At 36.4% G+C, this 16077-nt stretch overlaps 1 protein-coding gene across 2 annotated transcripts in view; it reads left to right on the forward strand.

The window, feature by feature from the left end:
- LOC133522932 (glutamate receptor ionotropic, kainate 2-like) overlaps nucleotides 1-16077 on the forward strand; it is a 116702-nt gene that overhangs the window by 100012 nt on the left and 613 nt on the right. Inside the window, exons 1-16 of one of the 2 annotated variants that reach the window (XM_061858420.1) lie at nucleotides 2619-3039; nucleotides 3607-3705; nucleotides 3889-4032; nucleotides 6218-6327; nucleotides 8093-8249; nucleotides 8891-9099; nucleotides 9284-9469; nucleotides 9920-10072; nucleotides 10657-11094; nucleotides 11452-11675; nucleotides 12127-12264; nucleotides 12990-13188; nucleotides 13361-13455; nucleotides 13657-13793; nucleotides 14241-14353; nucleotides 15064-15222. In XM_061858420.1, coding sequence (XP_061714404.1) covers nucleotides 3024-3039; nucleotides 3607-3705; nucleotides 3889-4032; nucleotides 6218-6327; nucleotides 8093-8249; nucleotides 8891-9099; nucleotides 9284-9469; nucleotides 9920-10072; nucleotides 10657-11094; nucleotides 11452-11675; nucleotides 12127-12264; nucleotides 12990-13188; nucleotides 13361-13455; nucleotides 13657-13793; nucleotides 14241-14353; nucleotides 15064-15222 — 2577 coding nt within the window. In that variant the 5' untranslated portion in view covers nucleotides 2619-3023. Of the gene's footprint in view, nucleotides 1-2618; nucleotides 3040-3606; nucleotides 3706-3888; nucleotides 4033-6217; nucleotides 6328-8092; nucleotides 8250-8890; nucleotides 9100-9283; nucleotides 9470-9919; nucleotides 10073-10656; nucleotides 11095-11451; nucleotides 11676-12126; nucleotides 12265-12989; nucleotides 13189-13360; nucleotides 13456-13656; nucleotides 13794-14240; nucleotides 14354-15063; nucleotides 15223-16077 lie in introns of those variants that run through there. The other variant, XM_061858419.1, reaches the window with a different exon arrangement.

Raw genomic sequence — 16077 nt, forward strand, 5'->3', positions numbered from 1 at the left:
ATTTGACATTAATGATGATTACCACACTTTGTCATTACAAATGCCATGCAGAGTTACATAGCTTATCATTAGGAATTTTACAGTGATTGCCTTTAATTCTTGAGCCTTTTAGGGTTCACATTTGACATTTCATACCGTTAATATTGACAACCAAATTAGCTTTAACCCTTAATAAATCAAAAATTAAAGTCTGGCCGTACAAGTGTGAACGAGATTGAAAAAAAATACAACGGGTTGCACTACGGGAGTGCCGGCAGAAGTGAAAACTTGAATATTAACGTTGTGCATTTTTGATGTTTTGGAATGGTTGGGGAATAATTTTGCACGAATTGCTTTAATTATCAGTGTAAAAGTACTATCATTTATGTGGTAAAATACAATATTCATTTATTGCGCTATCGTACTCGTATCGTATTTATATTACATAAAAAAATTAACACTTCAGAACTATTACAATTATTTAACATCACTCCGTAATAAACGTAAACGTAACATTAGTAAGTAATGTCTTTTCGTCCGACATACCTCAGTATCTCAAGACAAGTCTTTAATCAATGTGTGTTACCAGTGATGACTTACGGCTCCGAAACTTGGTCTTTCACTATCGGCCTCATCTCAAAACTCAAAGTCGCTCAACGAGCTATGGAGAGGGCTATGCTCGGAGTTTCTCTACGTGATCGAATCCGAAATGAGGAGATCCGTAGTCGAACTAAAGTCACCGACATAGCCCACCGGATTAGCAAGCTGAACTGGCAATGGGCAGGCCACATTGCACGCAGAGAAGATAGCCGATGGGGTCGAAAAGTGTTCGAGTGGAGACCACGGACTAGCAAGCGCAGTGTAGAACGACCACCCACAAGATGGACAGACGACCTTATTAAGGTCGCCGGAAGACGCTGGATGTGGGTCGTTTCCAACCGGTACGTGTCCGAGGTCCAAGAGCGAGGCCTATGTTCAGCAGTGGACGTCTGAGATGATGATGATGATGATGAACATTAAAAAGTTTATCTCTCAGTAAAATCAACTTCTATCCATGATTTCAACGACTCTTACACCATCATCATTACTAGAACCATGCACATTCGCCCAAGCGCCTTGCGCCGCCTAAATTAAACAGCAGGCGCAGGCATACATTTTCGCCGCGCGGTAGAAAGAGAGGGGGATACTTCCTCTCTTACGCCGCGCCGGCAAACAATTTTTTGATCAGGTCACGTGTCCGTCTTACGAATTTCCAATCTGACGAATCTGTCGGTCACGTGACCTGTCGCCAGTTTGACATTTTTCCCCCATCACAAAAAGTGCACAGCGCCGCTAATGAAGTTTTCACTTCAAAAATCATATGAACGTGACGCAACATGTATAACATGATTCTAATGAACAACTCATAACAATGAATGCTGCATCAATTTGAATTTCCTCAGGGACGTATTTGTGACTATTTTTTTGTTTTAAATGTTAAAGCAGAGCAAGTGGATCTCATTAAATTATTTTAATGAGGATTTCCTTCTACGGCACTGGGTCGTGAAATCATTAAGCGATGTAAAATATTCAGTAGAAGAGGGAATATTTACAGCAAAACATATATTTCGTGAAATAAATTTGTTGCCTACAAAAAAATATATTTACTAGTAACGAAAACCAACAAGTCTTTAATTTATGACTAGATTATTAATGTTAGACTAAGATAGGTCTGCAACGATTTTGATAGCACGTAGAAGTTTGGCGTTTAAAATTATAATAACACCTGTACTGCGTTGCAGACTGGTTTTGGTCTGACTGTACACAATTATTCAAATATTATAGGACAGTATTAATATAACTCTATACAGTAACATTTACGAATGTTTTACTTCCCGAGGCAGACTTTTTGTGAGTGTAGTATGTACTACCTTTGACAGGTAAAAAGTAAATGCACCGCCTAGGAAAATAATACAATTCACCAATTTATCCGTAGTTTGATCTAAGTTTTATTATACTCAATGCAGTTAGAGCTCTGGTAGGTCAGAGATGTTGGTGAGTTTTTGTATAGGACTGTTTGCGAGTCCATTTTCGGTGGAAATTCTCTCTGTTTAGATACGTACAGTCATTTCATGCATAGCATGTATTCAGTCAGGCTGTGAATCTAGTCGTATTGCTTGCAGAGCCCAGGTGAGTCACGGTACCAGTGTGACTTTGATTTCTAAATCTGTAATAAATGTACATAATAACTATGCGAAATCGGTTAACGAATACCTTTGTCACTGTGTTCGACCGACTGCTAAAACAATTATAATAACACACCCCAGAAGCTATGTGCAGGACATTACTGATTTTATGCTTGTGAATTCTAGCGATATATCGCTTAAAATAGCTTTTTTGCTTGAAAACTGAATGTTTCCGTGTAAAATGGAAAGGGTTTAAAATGATACTCCATCCAGTGAGGTTGAGGTGTAGTGTAACGTATTAGGTATTTCATATAAACAATACGAAAGTATTATTTGAGTAATTTCATCAAATATTGTCAGTACCGCTTAGCGTTTCTTTTCAAGCAATATGTTGATATAATCATCACCGATTTATAAAATATTTAAACTGACTTGCAACTATGAGCTCTAATTGTAAGTAGATAGGAACCGGTACGAGCTTCAATACTTTACCTTATTACGATCAATGCTGGACAATTTTACTGGTATCTATCTATCTATATGACATATTGATATGTAGAACGTACCAATTCTAGGAAAAATTCGAACGCTTTTGTTATTAACGCTCAGACTTGTAATCTCGCGTCCTAATTTCATAAATCTATTTTTATTTAACCCGATTGCTGGGCACAGCTGTGATAATGGGCACTCAGCCCGTAGTGTCCGGTCGGAAGCGTGCACTGACGTGCATCTATGCACTCTGTTGCAGAATTCAAAGTGATGTTTGCCGTGTCCCGAGTAAACACTGGCGGACAGACGAAGTTGTAATGCGACATCTGGGCACGTTGAATCTCATTGTTCCATTTCGCTACTTTTATCCAGGAAAATCTCATTTCGAAAATGTTACGGCACCAGGGCGAGTATTACTTTTATACTTTTGTCCGAGAACTTTGGCGAGAATTTACTTGGAATTGGGTTTTCATATTTTATTATCTATAAAGTCGTCATTCTTATTTTACGATCTTTTTGTCGATATTGATGCGGATAATGCAGCTTGCTAAGCCACTATTATCGAAAAGACTATAAAATATAAGCGAATTATCTTACATTATCTCACTTTTCCTCTTGTAAACTAAGCGATGATTTTCAGAACTTCTCAGAAATAAAACATTAAATAGTTGTTGTTGTTATAATTGTTTTTACGCTCAGAAACTCACGAAAGTTACGTAAAAAAATATTAAATTTACTCGGACTCAATTTGCTTAAAATACAAGCGGCTCCTACAAATCAGGATTTCTTCATACTACTCTTCCCCTAATGGTATTCGGAAGTAGAATATATTTAAAAATTTATAACCACGTGCTGCTGACTACGAACTGAATGAAATGAAATATTGGCGGATTATTAAATACGCCGGGCGCATATTGCCATAACTGAATTTGTAAGCAAGCTCCGTTTGAATGCTGCCGTTTGAATTTTCCAGGAATAAATTACGTGACAGTTATAACAATTCTGCTTTCTGCCGGCTACAGTGAGGCTGCATTCAGAAACTTGGAATCTCTTAAGACTCCGATAAATATTGGTAAGGGGCTGATACAGAGCACACTTGAAAGTCGTTTTATTGTTTCACAGTTTTGTTTAACTTATACTTTCACCTAGACTAGGCGGATAATATTTTATCTTCCAAACTGGTATACTTGAAGTTTAGATGCAGGTAAATAGAAAATAAAAACAATTTTAATATTTGGTTTAAATGCGATTACAGGTGCCATATTGCCACCAAACACGATTACTGAGGTGGCATTTGCTTCCGCTCTGGCCCGCGCTTCTATGGAGAGTGAACATTACCTGTTTATAATGAAAGTGGAATATGTCCCCAATGAGGACAGTTTTGCTGCAGCGAAAGCAGGTAAACTGTTAACATCAAATAATTGATATAAATTTAATAATTGTGACTACCATGTACCTATGTAACAAAAGCGAAAATACGGCGAAACTCACACTTAGGATAAAGCAAAGGGGTGTTATGCCAAATATAATGTACGAGAGCGTTCGTGTTTTATACAATTTAGTATGTATTACAAATATTAGCCACTGTATGTACCTCCATTTTATAGGTACGTGATCAGTCTAATTCTAATGTAATTAAACTAAACACTATTTAGGCGACAAAACGCCATGGCTCCGTTAAGTCGTCTGTGTCGGATTCGGCAGTTTGCGCCGGGACAGAAGTCGGCGCACTCGATGGTCCCCTGCAGCACACGCGCCAAAAAAGAGCTGAAGTGACGCAATCGAAGCTGGAACACCGTCAGTGTGTGACATTAACAAACTTCTTACCTGCAATGTAATAGTACCAAGTTACCAACTGGGTGTCTTAAATCTGCCGGGTTTAAAAAAACAAAAAAAAAATTTTTTTAAGTGTTTTCTAATTCAATTTCACGCGTAACACGCGTTTTAAGCATAGTGGATAGTCACCTTAACACAAAAATAACTACCATTGCTTTAACTGAACGACTTTCAAAGTTTCATGCCTCGCGGTCAGTCGTACGTAAACTTGCCAGTTTGTGCACGGCAATAACAATAATACTTCTGATAACGTAATCAATGCTTTTTGTTCAGTCGCCAGCAGATATATCGGACCATTCAAGGTGCTCATAAATATCTAAGCATGCACTGAAAAGTTTTGATAATAGGCGCTTTATTCAGGTATCTGTTCGTTGGCCACTCCGATAAATCTGATGGCGACTCTACAGTCTGTTGATTTATTTATTTATTTCATAATAATAAATTACAATATAAATTATGCTAGACTACTCTATATGGATGTATATGTATTATGATCGTCAAGTACGTAAATAACTATTAATTACTTTAATACAAATGTCAAACAATACACAATGTAGTAACCATGATTATTTACTAATCAACTAATTAACTAAATTATGAACAATGTCAAATAATAGCACAAAGGAAAACAATGTCTATATATACCGAATGGGCCCCCTGTAACACGTGCAAATAATTAAAACATTTTATTATATTCGTTTTTAGTCCTGGATAATTTAACAGTGTAGTATTTCTCGCCTCGCTGCCATTGTACTGCTCAAACGATAAAACTTTTGTATAACAATTTTTCAAAAATTTTGAAGTCCTTAGACTTCCAATTTTTCATTCAAATTAATCATTATAGTACGTGCTATATGCGATCATATTTAATTTTTCGCCTTCCTTCATGCATCGATTATTAATGAAGCGTTTTTTAAATGTTCGCGTTAATTTCCTTCGCATATTTTACCTGTAGATAATATTATCAATCGCAAATATATATCCAGTCTTTTTTTCGAAACGCGAGTTTTCATACTTGTATTTTTTAGTATAAGCTATGTTTTATATATTTAATAGCTGTTGCCCGCGACTTCGTACGCATGGATTTGCATGTTGGTAGTATATTCTACATGAGCATAACATTATGCAGCAAAATATAGCAGTAGGGACGGTTAATCATTTGTTAATAATTATGCAACGCATGAGATAGACCTACGAAATTCAAGCCCCTGAAAAAAAATGTTCTCGATATAATCCCTCTCAATCCACTTTGAAGATTTTCAAGCCTGAGCAAACACATATCAATACACGTATGTACGTGAATGTGAAACCTCGCTACTATGAAAATTTGGTTTTGTGAAAATTGTCTAACAAATCCTTTAAACATAACTAAATTTAAAATATATTGCGCCTAGAATAAACTTAAAAGCATACATTAAAAATCAAAACATAAGTTTTTTTTAAAGTGGCGGGTCAAATTTAGGTCAGTTCGAGGAGTACACCCTACGTAACAATTTGATTCATTGCTTCTGTTACAGGGCCCACTCGGATATGTCATAATGATCTTCAATTAAAATCCGGGTCAGTAGAAAATTTGAATAAAGTCAATATATAGGTATACTATACAGTAGGTATTTAACATAAATATGAAAGTACCAAGCAAGCGTTGCATTTGCCGTTTAGATCATAATTGCGGTCTTTGTACAGCATTGTTTGGTCATGATGGTGACAAACATAATATTTGGTTTTGATATTATTTGTATTTGTAGCCTGCAAGCTAATAGCGACGGGAGTGATTGCAATATTCGGCCCCACTGATGCCACTTCAGCATCCGTTGTGGAGGCACAGTGCAGAGCTGCTAGAATTCCTCACATACAGGTACGAGAATTTGATCCAGGAACGTAGTTCCAAATTATGTGCAACGAGGTACAAAGGGCATTATAGTTGTGAATTACATATATGTTGCATGTTGCATATAAAAGGCATAGTGGCGCTAATCGCGACATGATACCTATTTAACGTGTTTTTGTATTTATTTAGTGAAATCTTCTAGTTTGATTCTATGTAAAAGTTCGAAACCAATAAGTAACTTTGTAAATAACGAAAGTCCAGAAAAAACATGTTAAGCTACACAAGATTATATTTAGTTTCACCTGTCTGAGTGTCTAGACGGAGAGGCGGGTAGTGAATTCTTGCAAGTTTGACCCACTTCTCGCATATCTCGATATCCGATTGACCTGATATTTTGCATGTAAATTGAATGGGAATTGTGATGGAGTTCAAAGGTAGCCACGGGAATTATAACGGCTGGACCATCGAATTTTGCCTGTTGCTGTTATTTTGCTTTCATTAGCATGGTATTTAATGACTAGAAATATAAGGCAGATTTGACAGGGCTTATGAGGCTTAACTATTTACTTAATTGTATTAACTTTGTACCGTCGCTATCCGATTTATCTGAGTGACCGAGGTGCTCTGAGCACGCACAAGCACCTTGACAATAGCGGCGTGTTCAGATATTTGTTAGCACCTTGGCCGCTCCTATATATTATTTATGGCGAATGTACTTAACTAAGGCCTGTACCGAAAAAAAAACTGTAAATTTCAAGCCCCTGTAATATTGTTTCTAATCAAGATGTATGTCAGTAAAAAGTCTTATTATTATATTATATATTCCAATATAAATAATTCTGGTTTTACGCTGTTCGACTTTATAGCGGCAAATAGAGATATCACTGCAAATTGGCTTTTTCCAAATAGCAAGAAAATTTGCAACAGCCTACATGCCAGATTTCAAAACACTTAAAATTACCTCGAAGTTTCATGCATTTCATAATAAAGAACTCCTTTTCTTAATAAAGAACTCCTTTAGTATGTTGTCTCTTGAACAGAGGCTTCGAAGCGGTAGATCTATAGGAACAAGTGACCCTGGGCCCATCCCAAAGATTGCTAATTGAATTTGCAAAAACAAAGAATATCTGTCATAATTATCGTAAAAACTGAGGAAGATATGCGGCTAAAGTCCAACGAAACTACGATGAAAGTCAGTTTAGTTTCTAAAATGCTGCTAAAATTAACAGAAAATGTGTGTTACTTAATTCTAGGCCAAGTCGAAAATCATACAATTTCCTTCGTACTATAATCGCATTTGGCAGTTGACATAGAATAGAGTAAGAGCTCCAAACGTCCTGCAGTGCCGTTCTCTCAACTATTATTGAGCTCAAATCAAAAGCGTATTAAAAACGAAGAATGAAACAGCCAAGAAACATTAACAATTCCAGCAGGTGATGGGCTGATGCAGGGTCCGTAAAAAGCTGCCACTGAATGCGCTAGGAGGAAGCGACCTATCACTCCTACAGAACAAGTAATAAATAAATAAAAACTAACAATAATCTAAATTAAAAGTTGCTTTTTATTATAGTTATTAAAAAACCTTAGGTTCTTCTCAATAGCATCCGTTTTTTCATTTGTAGTTTACAGTTTTTTTCGGTACACCCCTTAAACAAAAATAACTGCTCATGAAACATGAGATGATATTTGAAATGACTCAGTGTTGGTCGCTGTCGCCGTTTACATTCTTGTCCAGGACAGCGAGTTTTTAATTTTTCCGTTACTAAGAACATTTTCATTATTACTTTTTTAGGCTGTGTGGCGTCCGCCGCCCATTCGAGGCTACCAGCAACCGACACCGCCTGGTATCAATTTATATCCTGAGGCAGTGGCTCTGTCGAAGGCTGTCGCGCATTTTATCAAGGACAGCGATTGGAACTCCTACACGTTGCTTTACGACGATGATTACGGTCGGTATTATTTCTAAAAATATTTTACTCATCAAGCTGCTCCAGCTTGGTAAGCAGGTTATAGCTAAATCAGGAATACTTCATTGAAGTATACAACGTTATGTCTATAATTAAATTCCTTAATTACTTAGTAACATGGATTCTAAATAAATAAATAAATATTACGAGTATAGGACATTATTACACAAATTGACTAAGTCCCACAGTAAGCTCAATAGGGCTTGTGTCGAGGGTACTTAGACAACGATATATATATAATATATAAATATTTATAAATAATTACATACATAGAAAATACCCATGACTCAGGAACAAATATTCATGCTCATCACACGAATAAATGCCCTTACCAGGATTTGAACCCGGGACCATCAACTTCGTAGGCAGGGTCCACTACCCACTAGGCCAAACCAGCCGTCAAAAAAAATTCCATTGGTGATTCTAAGTGTCAAAACTAACTGATATCTAGTTAACCCTATAGTAATCCCTGCTTTAAAAATATGTAGATACTGATCCCATCATTAATTACGTCCTGATCAGTTAACAAAATAAAATCAAAACTAATTTTCAAACACAAGGTTATGGACCCATTACTGAACATATAGATAGTGAAAGATTTTTATGTTGTATTTATCCTTTAGGTCTAATAAGGCTGCAAGAAATCCTCAAATACGCCGACCCGGAACACAAATGGTCGGCCAGGAGACTAGTGCCTGGCGAAGACAATCGGCCTTTGCTGAAATCGTTGAAGTTGGCCGGTGAAAGCAGGGTCATCCTAGACTGCCCCCCTCACAGGGTAATGGATTATCTGCGCCAAGCGAACGAGGTGCAGTTCTTTCAAGACTATATGGTGAGATATGGAGGTTTAGACGAATGTCTCAAAATTTAAAAAATAAAACGTAATATCATTAGTCCTTATCTATATTATTAACAAAGATTTTCAGACACAAAAAAACATTAGTAAGTACCAATGGTAGTATGTTACATTGCATGTGTATATTACTTCTATAATTTAAAATTATGTTTATTTTTAGAGCTACGTTCTTATGTCACTAGACGCGCACACGTTGGATTTAGAAGAACTGCGTTACGGTTTGTCGAACGTGACCTGCCTGCGAATATTCGCTCATGAGGATTCAAGGACGCGCTCGTATTTAGCTGATTGGAAAGTTAGAGCCTCACCCGAAGTGAAGATACCGAAAGATACACAGGACATTACAGTAAGTTCACTTTCACCTTAATTACCTCTACTCGTAGTTTGTAATACTTTTACGCATTTGATTTTCTACTTCATTGTTATACTCATAAAGTATTTCTCACATACTCGTAGTACTGTTTGAGCATCTTAAACATTGACTTTGTGTTTGAATGTCACTTCGTAAATTGCTAAGCTTTAAAATGCTTCGTTGATTAAAGTATAAATTCGATAGACAAGGCAGTCGGTATTAGTATTTTAAACGAAGCGTTTGAGTATGATCCGTATTTTAAACGTATGATATATCCATTACATCGTATCGAGTCCTACATTAGAGTTAACTAGAGTTGTTTATCTAAATATACGATTTACATAATTACTTATTACTTAAGTTTACTCTCAGATTGGGCCGGAACAAATATATTGCTTGAAATTGCTTTGTTACAATATTTAATTTTCTTTCTTGTTCATTTAGGTTGAAGTGGCATTAGCCAGCGACGCCGCAAGACTGATTACAGATGCAGTGGAAAGCGCTCCAGAGGAATTTAAAGTTGAAGCGCAGGAACTTGAATGCAACTCCGAAAGTCAGTGGGAGATCGGGGAAGAATTCATCAATCACATATTAACGGTAGACGTAACGTATAAACTCGAACCCGGAGGAGTCATAGATTTGTTTTTCTGGGATATTTCATGTTCGTTGTACGTCATGGCGTTTTTTCGGGGCTTTTGGGGCATTCACACAACTTATCAGCCTTTCAAAATTGATGACTGACTAACAAAATACGTTTCTAACGCATAATCTATCGATGTCAATCTGTGCTGTCTGTGTCTAGCACGATTACTTTGTCACATGCGCAAGCCATGCTGGATCGGTTAAGTTTATATTTTAGATAGGTAGGTACTTATATGTATTTAAATCTTTCAAACTACGGTCGTACTATAGCTAAATAAGTTGTATTGGCTATGTGCGAAGTTGCTGGTGGGGGAAATACAAGCGACGCCAACGCACGACGTGGTCAAAATATGAACTTTCCTGGGAAGACATCGTCATACTATTTAGCACAGTCGTCCACGGAGCGAATATTAAGGGTTGTAATCTAGACCCCTCCACACAAAACTGACAATTCTGTCGAAAACGGTCCATTATTAAACTATTTACTCTGGTTTACATTACAATGTGAAAGCTAAAATTGTTAATTCGATTGTTTTCAGAACCCGATAGTAGGGATAACTGACCAGATAATGTTGGACAATACAACGGGTGAACGTATTAATTTCAACGTGGAAATAATGGAATTATCAAACAGCGGGTTTAACAGCATTGCGAAATGGAATCCAGATACCGGTTTTGTGTACGTGCGATCGCAGGACGAAGTTTCTGATCTACTTGCGGAAAAATGGCAAAATAAAACTTTTCGGGTCGTGTCCCGAATCGGAGCCCCCTATCTTGTGGAAAAGGTTCCTGAAGAAGGCGAAGAGCTAACAGGAAACGACCGCTACGAAGGTTATTCAAAAGACTTGATACACGAAATCCTCAAAGAAACGCTCCATTTAAATTATGTGATTGAGATCGTACCAGGAAATTTATACGGTTCTTACCATAAAGATACCAGGAAATGGGACGGGCTTGTCGGCCATCTTTTAGAAAGGGTTGGTTGCATTTGTTTGTAAAACATTTGTTCGTACATAAGCAATAAACACGAGTAGGTATTATAGTGTGTGTACATTGCAGATCATAAGTATAATATATACGTTGGCAGAGACAAAATAATCTACACGACCTTACCCGCCTGAGCATAAACGAGTTCACGTATTTTCGTACCTTTATCCGGAATCCGGATCGATATTTTTGAATTTATACAGAAATTCAATAAAAACTAACTTGATCATTACTCATGACAGTCTAAAAGAATTCACATTAAAATACCTACCTATAAACTCATATTGACAGATCCATAAATAACTATCTATTTCAAATACGTATTCAAAACTAAATTTTATTTTCAGAAAGCCGACTTAGCAATATGCGACCTAACGATAACCTACGAGCGGCGTTCGGCGGTTGACTTCACCACCCCCTTCATGACCCTGGGCATCAGTATTCTGTATTCTAAACCTATTCCTCCGCCGCCAGAACTTTTTGGCTTTCTGAAGCCGTTCTCAGTCGATGTCTGGATTTATATGGCTGGTTCTTTTCTTATGGTGTCTCTGCTTTTACACATTTTAGCAAGGTATGTTGAAGATTTATAATTTATGGCGTTGTTGTTTCTTGTCAAAGATGCCTATAAATAGTCAGAATCATAGAGTAACCAATAGCCTTAAATATATCATTGCCAGTCATACTACGCACGAACTGTATAAATTTATTAGTACTAATCGTAAATTTCAACAGCAATGGACCATTAAGTCACTCAAATATTTCCACTGCTGGATAAATGCATCTGGGTTGTCAATTTTATTTAATAACTTAAGTTAGGTAATGACTAGGTACTTATTAGAACTTCGTAAAACTTTACCTGGTACGCCTTTACGTCAGGCATAGGAAGACTGCGATTTGTTTGTAATTACCGGCACTGATAAATGACAACTTTTTTCAAATAAATTACAATTGCCAGGGCTACAATTTTCATATTAACTACAAACAATTTGAACTTGGTGAAAATTCTATTTTTTATCCTACAGGCTAGCACCGAATGATTGGGAAAATCCACATCCCTGTGATAAGTCGCCCGAAGAGCTCGAAAATATATGGCATATTAAAAACTCTGCTTGGCTCACCATGGGGTCTATTATGACTCAAGGCTCCGACATTTTGCCAAAGTAAGTTCAAGAACTATCATGTAAAACTATGTTGTTCCTCTTCATATTTTTACGACTTCAGGATAATTTAGTAGATTTTGGAAAACAAACAATTCATATTTACGCCCATGAATGTAATGTTAATATATATAACTATACCTAGTCTTTGTCAAAGATATGATTAGATTTTTCGCCTTATTACAAAGGAGTAAGGTGCAAAAGTGGTAACATATCTTTGACGTCGACTGTACATAAAAAGCAAACCAAAATGTACAACCTAGGAACATAATAAAATTATGTCACGAAATTTTGATATTCCGCTTTTCTCGTATGATTTTTAAAGTTGACTGAAAATTTGTACTGTATGTAGGCAGGTATAATACTCGTAAATAACGGATTGGGTGAAAGTAACTACAAGAAACAAAAATATATTTAAGGAAATAAAATCTCTAGACGTGTCGAGATGAAGACAGATGTTTACAAAACACGTAACTCCTGCTTAGTGTTTCCCCGAAAGTCTCATCAATCATCGTTTTATTTGACTTTAACGCATCTAGCGATGTGCGCAGTTCTTATACTGTGTTTCTTTAGCTAATGATTTCTCAAATCCATTCATGTGGCTGTAGTCTTAACAGCGAAACTCTTTAGCTGACCATAGATGGAACTTACTTTTTGCATTTTACGTTTAATACAAAAAAAAATACAAGTAAGTTCTTTACATGTTAATACCAAGTATTTGTCTCTAGGGGTTACTCCACCCGCTGGGTGTGCGGAATGTGGTGGTTCTTCGCACTCATCATGTGTTCGTCATACACGGCTAACTTGGCTGCCTTCTTGACCAACGCGGCTATGGACGATTCCATCAAAAGCGCGGAAGACTTGGCGGCGCAGTCTAAGATCAAGTATGGGACAGTTAATGGTGGTTCAACTTACTCGTTCTTCAAGGTAAATTGAGATGACAGACGTTTTCAAAAAAGTTTTGAGAAGTAAGTAAAACATTTAAGATTATGACAGTTGATTAGTGTCGGGTTTTACGAGTGTTAAATTTCATTGTTTTCGGGCCTTATCCATTACAAATGGTAATTTTATCTAGTTATTTTTTATTAACAATTTTCAGCGATCTAACTTTTCTACATATGCAAAAATGTGGACAGCAATGGAATCCGCGAGACCATCGGTTTTTGTGCCGAACAACGATGTAGGTGTCGAAAGGTATACATCACGCTATATTTTATGACAGTATATAGTTGGTGTATTGTTGCTTACTTCACCTCCCAGGGATAGACTGAAAATTAACACTGTAACATTTTGTAAATCTATTTATACGAGTAGTATTTATTTATAAATATTATCACATAGATATTATTATTTCATTGTATCATCTTGTTTTGTAATAATACTTTTTTTATAAAGGGTGCTTAAAGGCAAAAGGGAGTATGCATTTCTGATGGAGTCCACGGCCATTGAGTACCAGCTGGAGCGAAATTGCGAGTTAATGCAAGTGGGCGGCTTGCTCGACTCGAAGGGATATGGTATCGCTATGCCTTTTTGTGAGTATTACACATCTATTACGAGTATTTTATTTCTTATGTATTTATAAACTTAGAAGCAAACTTAAAAGGTTGCACGAATCACCTAGGGTATCTACCCTAGGTAATTCGTGCAACCTTCTAAGTTTCTTTAAACAAAGCTAGATATATAATTTATAATAATTGCTTACCTACTCAACCTTACATTTTTATATAAATCTGTCGTTATTAAAAGGAAGTTCTATCAATTCAAGCTAATGATACTTGTAAATTAACGGAGGGGTAGGCAGGTACTTAATATTTGTAAGATGTGGTAGTAGTAACCAGACCTTGAGTTTGAGTACTTGTAAGTACTGCAAAATATTTTCATGGTGAATACACAATCCCATAAATTTTCAAGATCATCGTCTTTACTAGTGGTCCGAGTCCTATATTAATAATTATATAATTAAAGATAATTATTTTTAGTTTCCTCCTATCGCACTGCTGTAGACAATGCTGTTTTGAAATTAGCCGAAAGTGGGAGACTAGTGGAACTTAAAAATCGATGGTGGAAAGCACCGGAGGAAAACGCATGTGTTGTAAGTAAAAAAAAAACATCGAGCCTGCTCACGGAATTTCACGAGAATCGGTTGAGAATTGCAACAAGCTGAAACGGAGACAACAAGTCGTCTTGAGTAGCCAGGAGACTGAACCGCCTGACGGGAAGAAAATTTTACATTATATATAAGAACATTACATATCTTATATCATATTGACGATTCGTGACATTAGTCTTTATAAGTGAAGTTTAATTTCAGGCTAGCTACTACTTTATTTTATTTTATTTCTTAGGAAAACTTACAGCTAAAGTAACAAAAGAACTAAAACTACTAGTTTCCATAGGTTGAAACTGAGTAAAGTACATGACGTGCAAAATAACAAAACTAATAATACCTATTATGCATATATTTAATGATGCTTGATAGCGAGATTGAGTTTAACATTGAACGAGAAGAATAAAAGAGAAAGAAATAAGATAAAATTACTAGAACTTGTGGCTTAGGCTACTTACTGATTAGACTACGTGGACATGTTTTAAACCAGTTACTTGTTACATAGTTTTAGACCACTTACTATTTGAATTACTTAGTAGCGTTTTATACCTCTACCACGCACATTCCCGTACCATTTGATATTTAACAATTACGAACAAAAACGCCGTAGTGACCTGGGTGTATTATTTAAACTGTAAAATATTGCTATGAAACTGCTTTGAGTAGAAGATGCAAATAAAAATTGTTTTAATCAGTCAGAGGAAGCAGGCGAAGAAGGGACGAGCGCAGCAGAACTGGGTGTGGACAATGTTGGTGGAGTGTTCATAGTGTTGGGGACTGGTTGTGGGATAGCAGCCGCTATGGGCATATTCGAGTTCCTATGGCATGTCAAGGATGTCGCTATAGAACAAAAGGTAATCAGCATACGAACACTTTATTTTCTAAGATAAATATTACTTTAATGAGTGCATGCATTTACTCACCAGTTTAGGTTAGTAGAGGTAAGTGAACCATCTTTAGAAATATAAAGACAGGGTAAGTGTAATAATTTAACTGTATGCAAGTTTTATGTATGCAAGTGCCATCCTTACCCTCTACTTGTGTTTCTACTTGGTAGGTAAGGTGAAGGGGGCGTGCGCTTACCGTTGTTTTATTACTTAGGTAATATTACCTACATAAAAGCAATTATATAATATATATATTTAAGATAATGATGTGCGATAAGTGATCTAAATTTCATCCCGTGAATGTTCAAAATGTGAATGTTAAAATTTTAAATGTTGTTTGTATCACAAATATCACATCAAAATCGGATCACTATTTCCGAGACTACAATGTTATACATACTCGACGCAAACATACGTAAATCATAAACCATTCCCATAATCCGATTAAGAGGAAATACCAGTTGAGCCCCTTCACAGATTTGAGATTTATAGATAAAATATCTCCATCACGCTGACGGGGGCCGCTCCTAAAATTAGAGCGATAAGGATAACTGCAGCTTACGCGAGAAGTCCTGCGTAAAAATTTCAAAAATCGTGGTTTCGTTCTCGACATTTTCCTACTTCAAAACTTAACCAATCGTAACGAAATTTTGAAAACGGAATAAGAGAAAAATTATCTATGTCTATCTGTTTTGATTTTTCCGTTTATTGTTGCCGATTTTGAATGTTAGGCGTTTATTTACCGCGCATTTATATGGCGCTTTTTAAAGTAACCTAGTTCTTTTAAAAACAAGAGTATCAGAAAAATCTAAACATATAGAG

This window comes from Cydia pomonella, chromosome 11 (assembly GCF_033807575.1).
Source record: "Cydia pomonella isolate Wapato2018A chromosome 11, ilCydPomo1, whole genome shotgun sequence".
Lineage (NCBI taxonomy): Eukaryota > Metazoa > Arthropoda > Insecta > Lepidoptera > Tortricidae > Cydia > Cydia pomonella.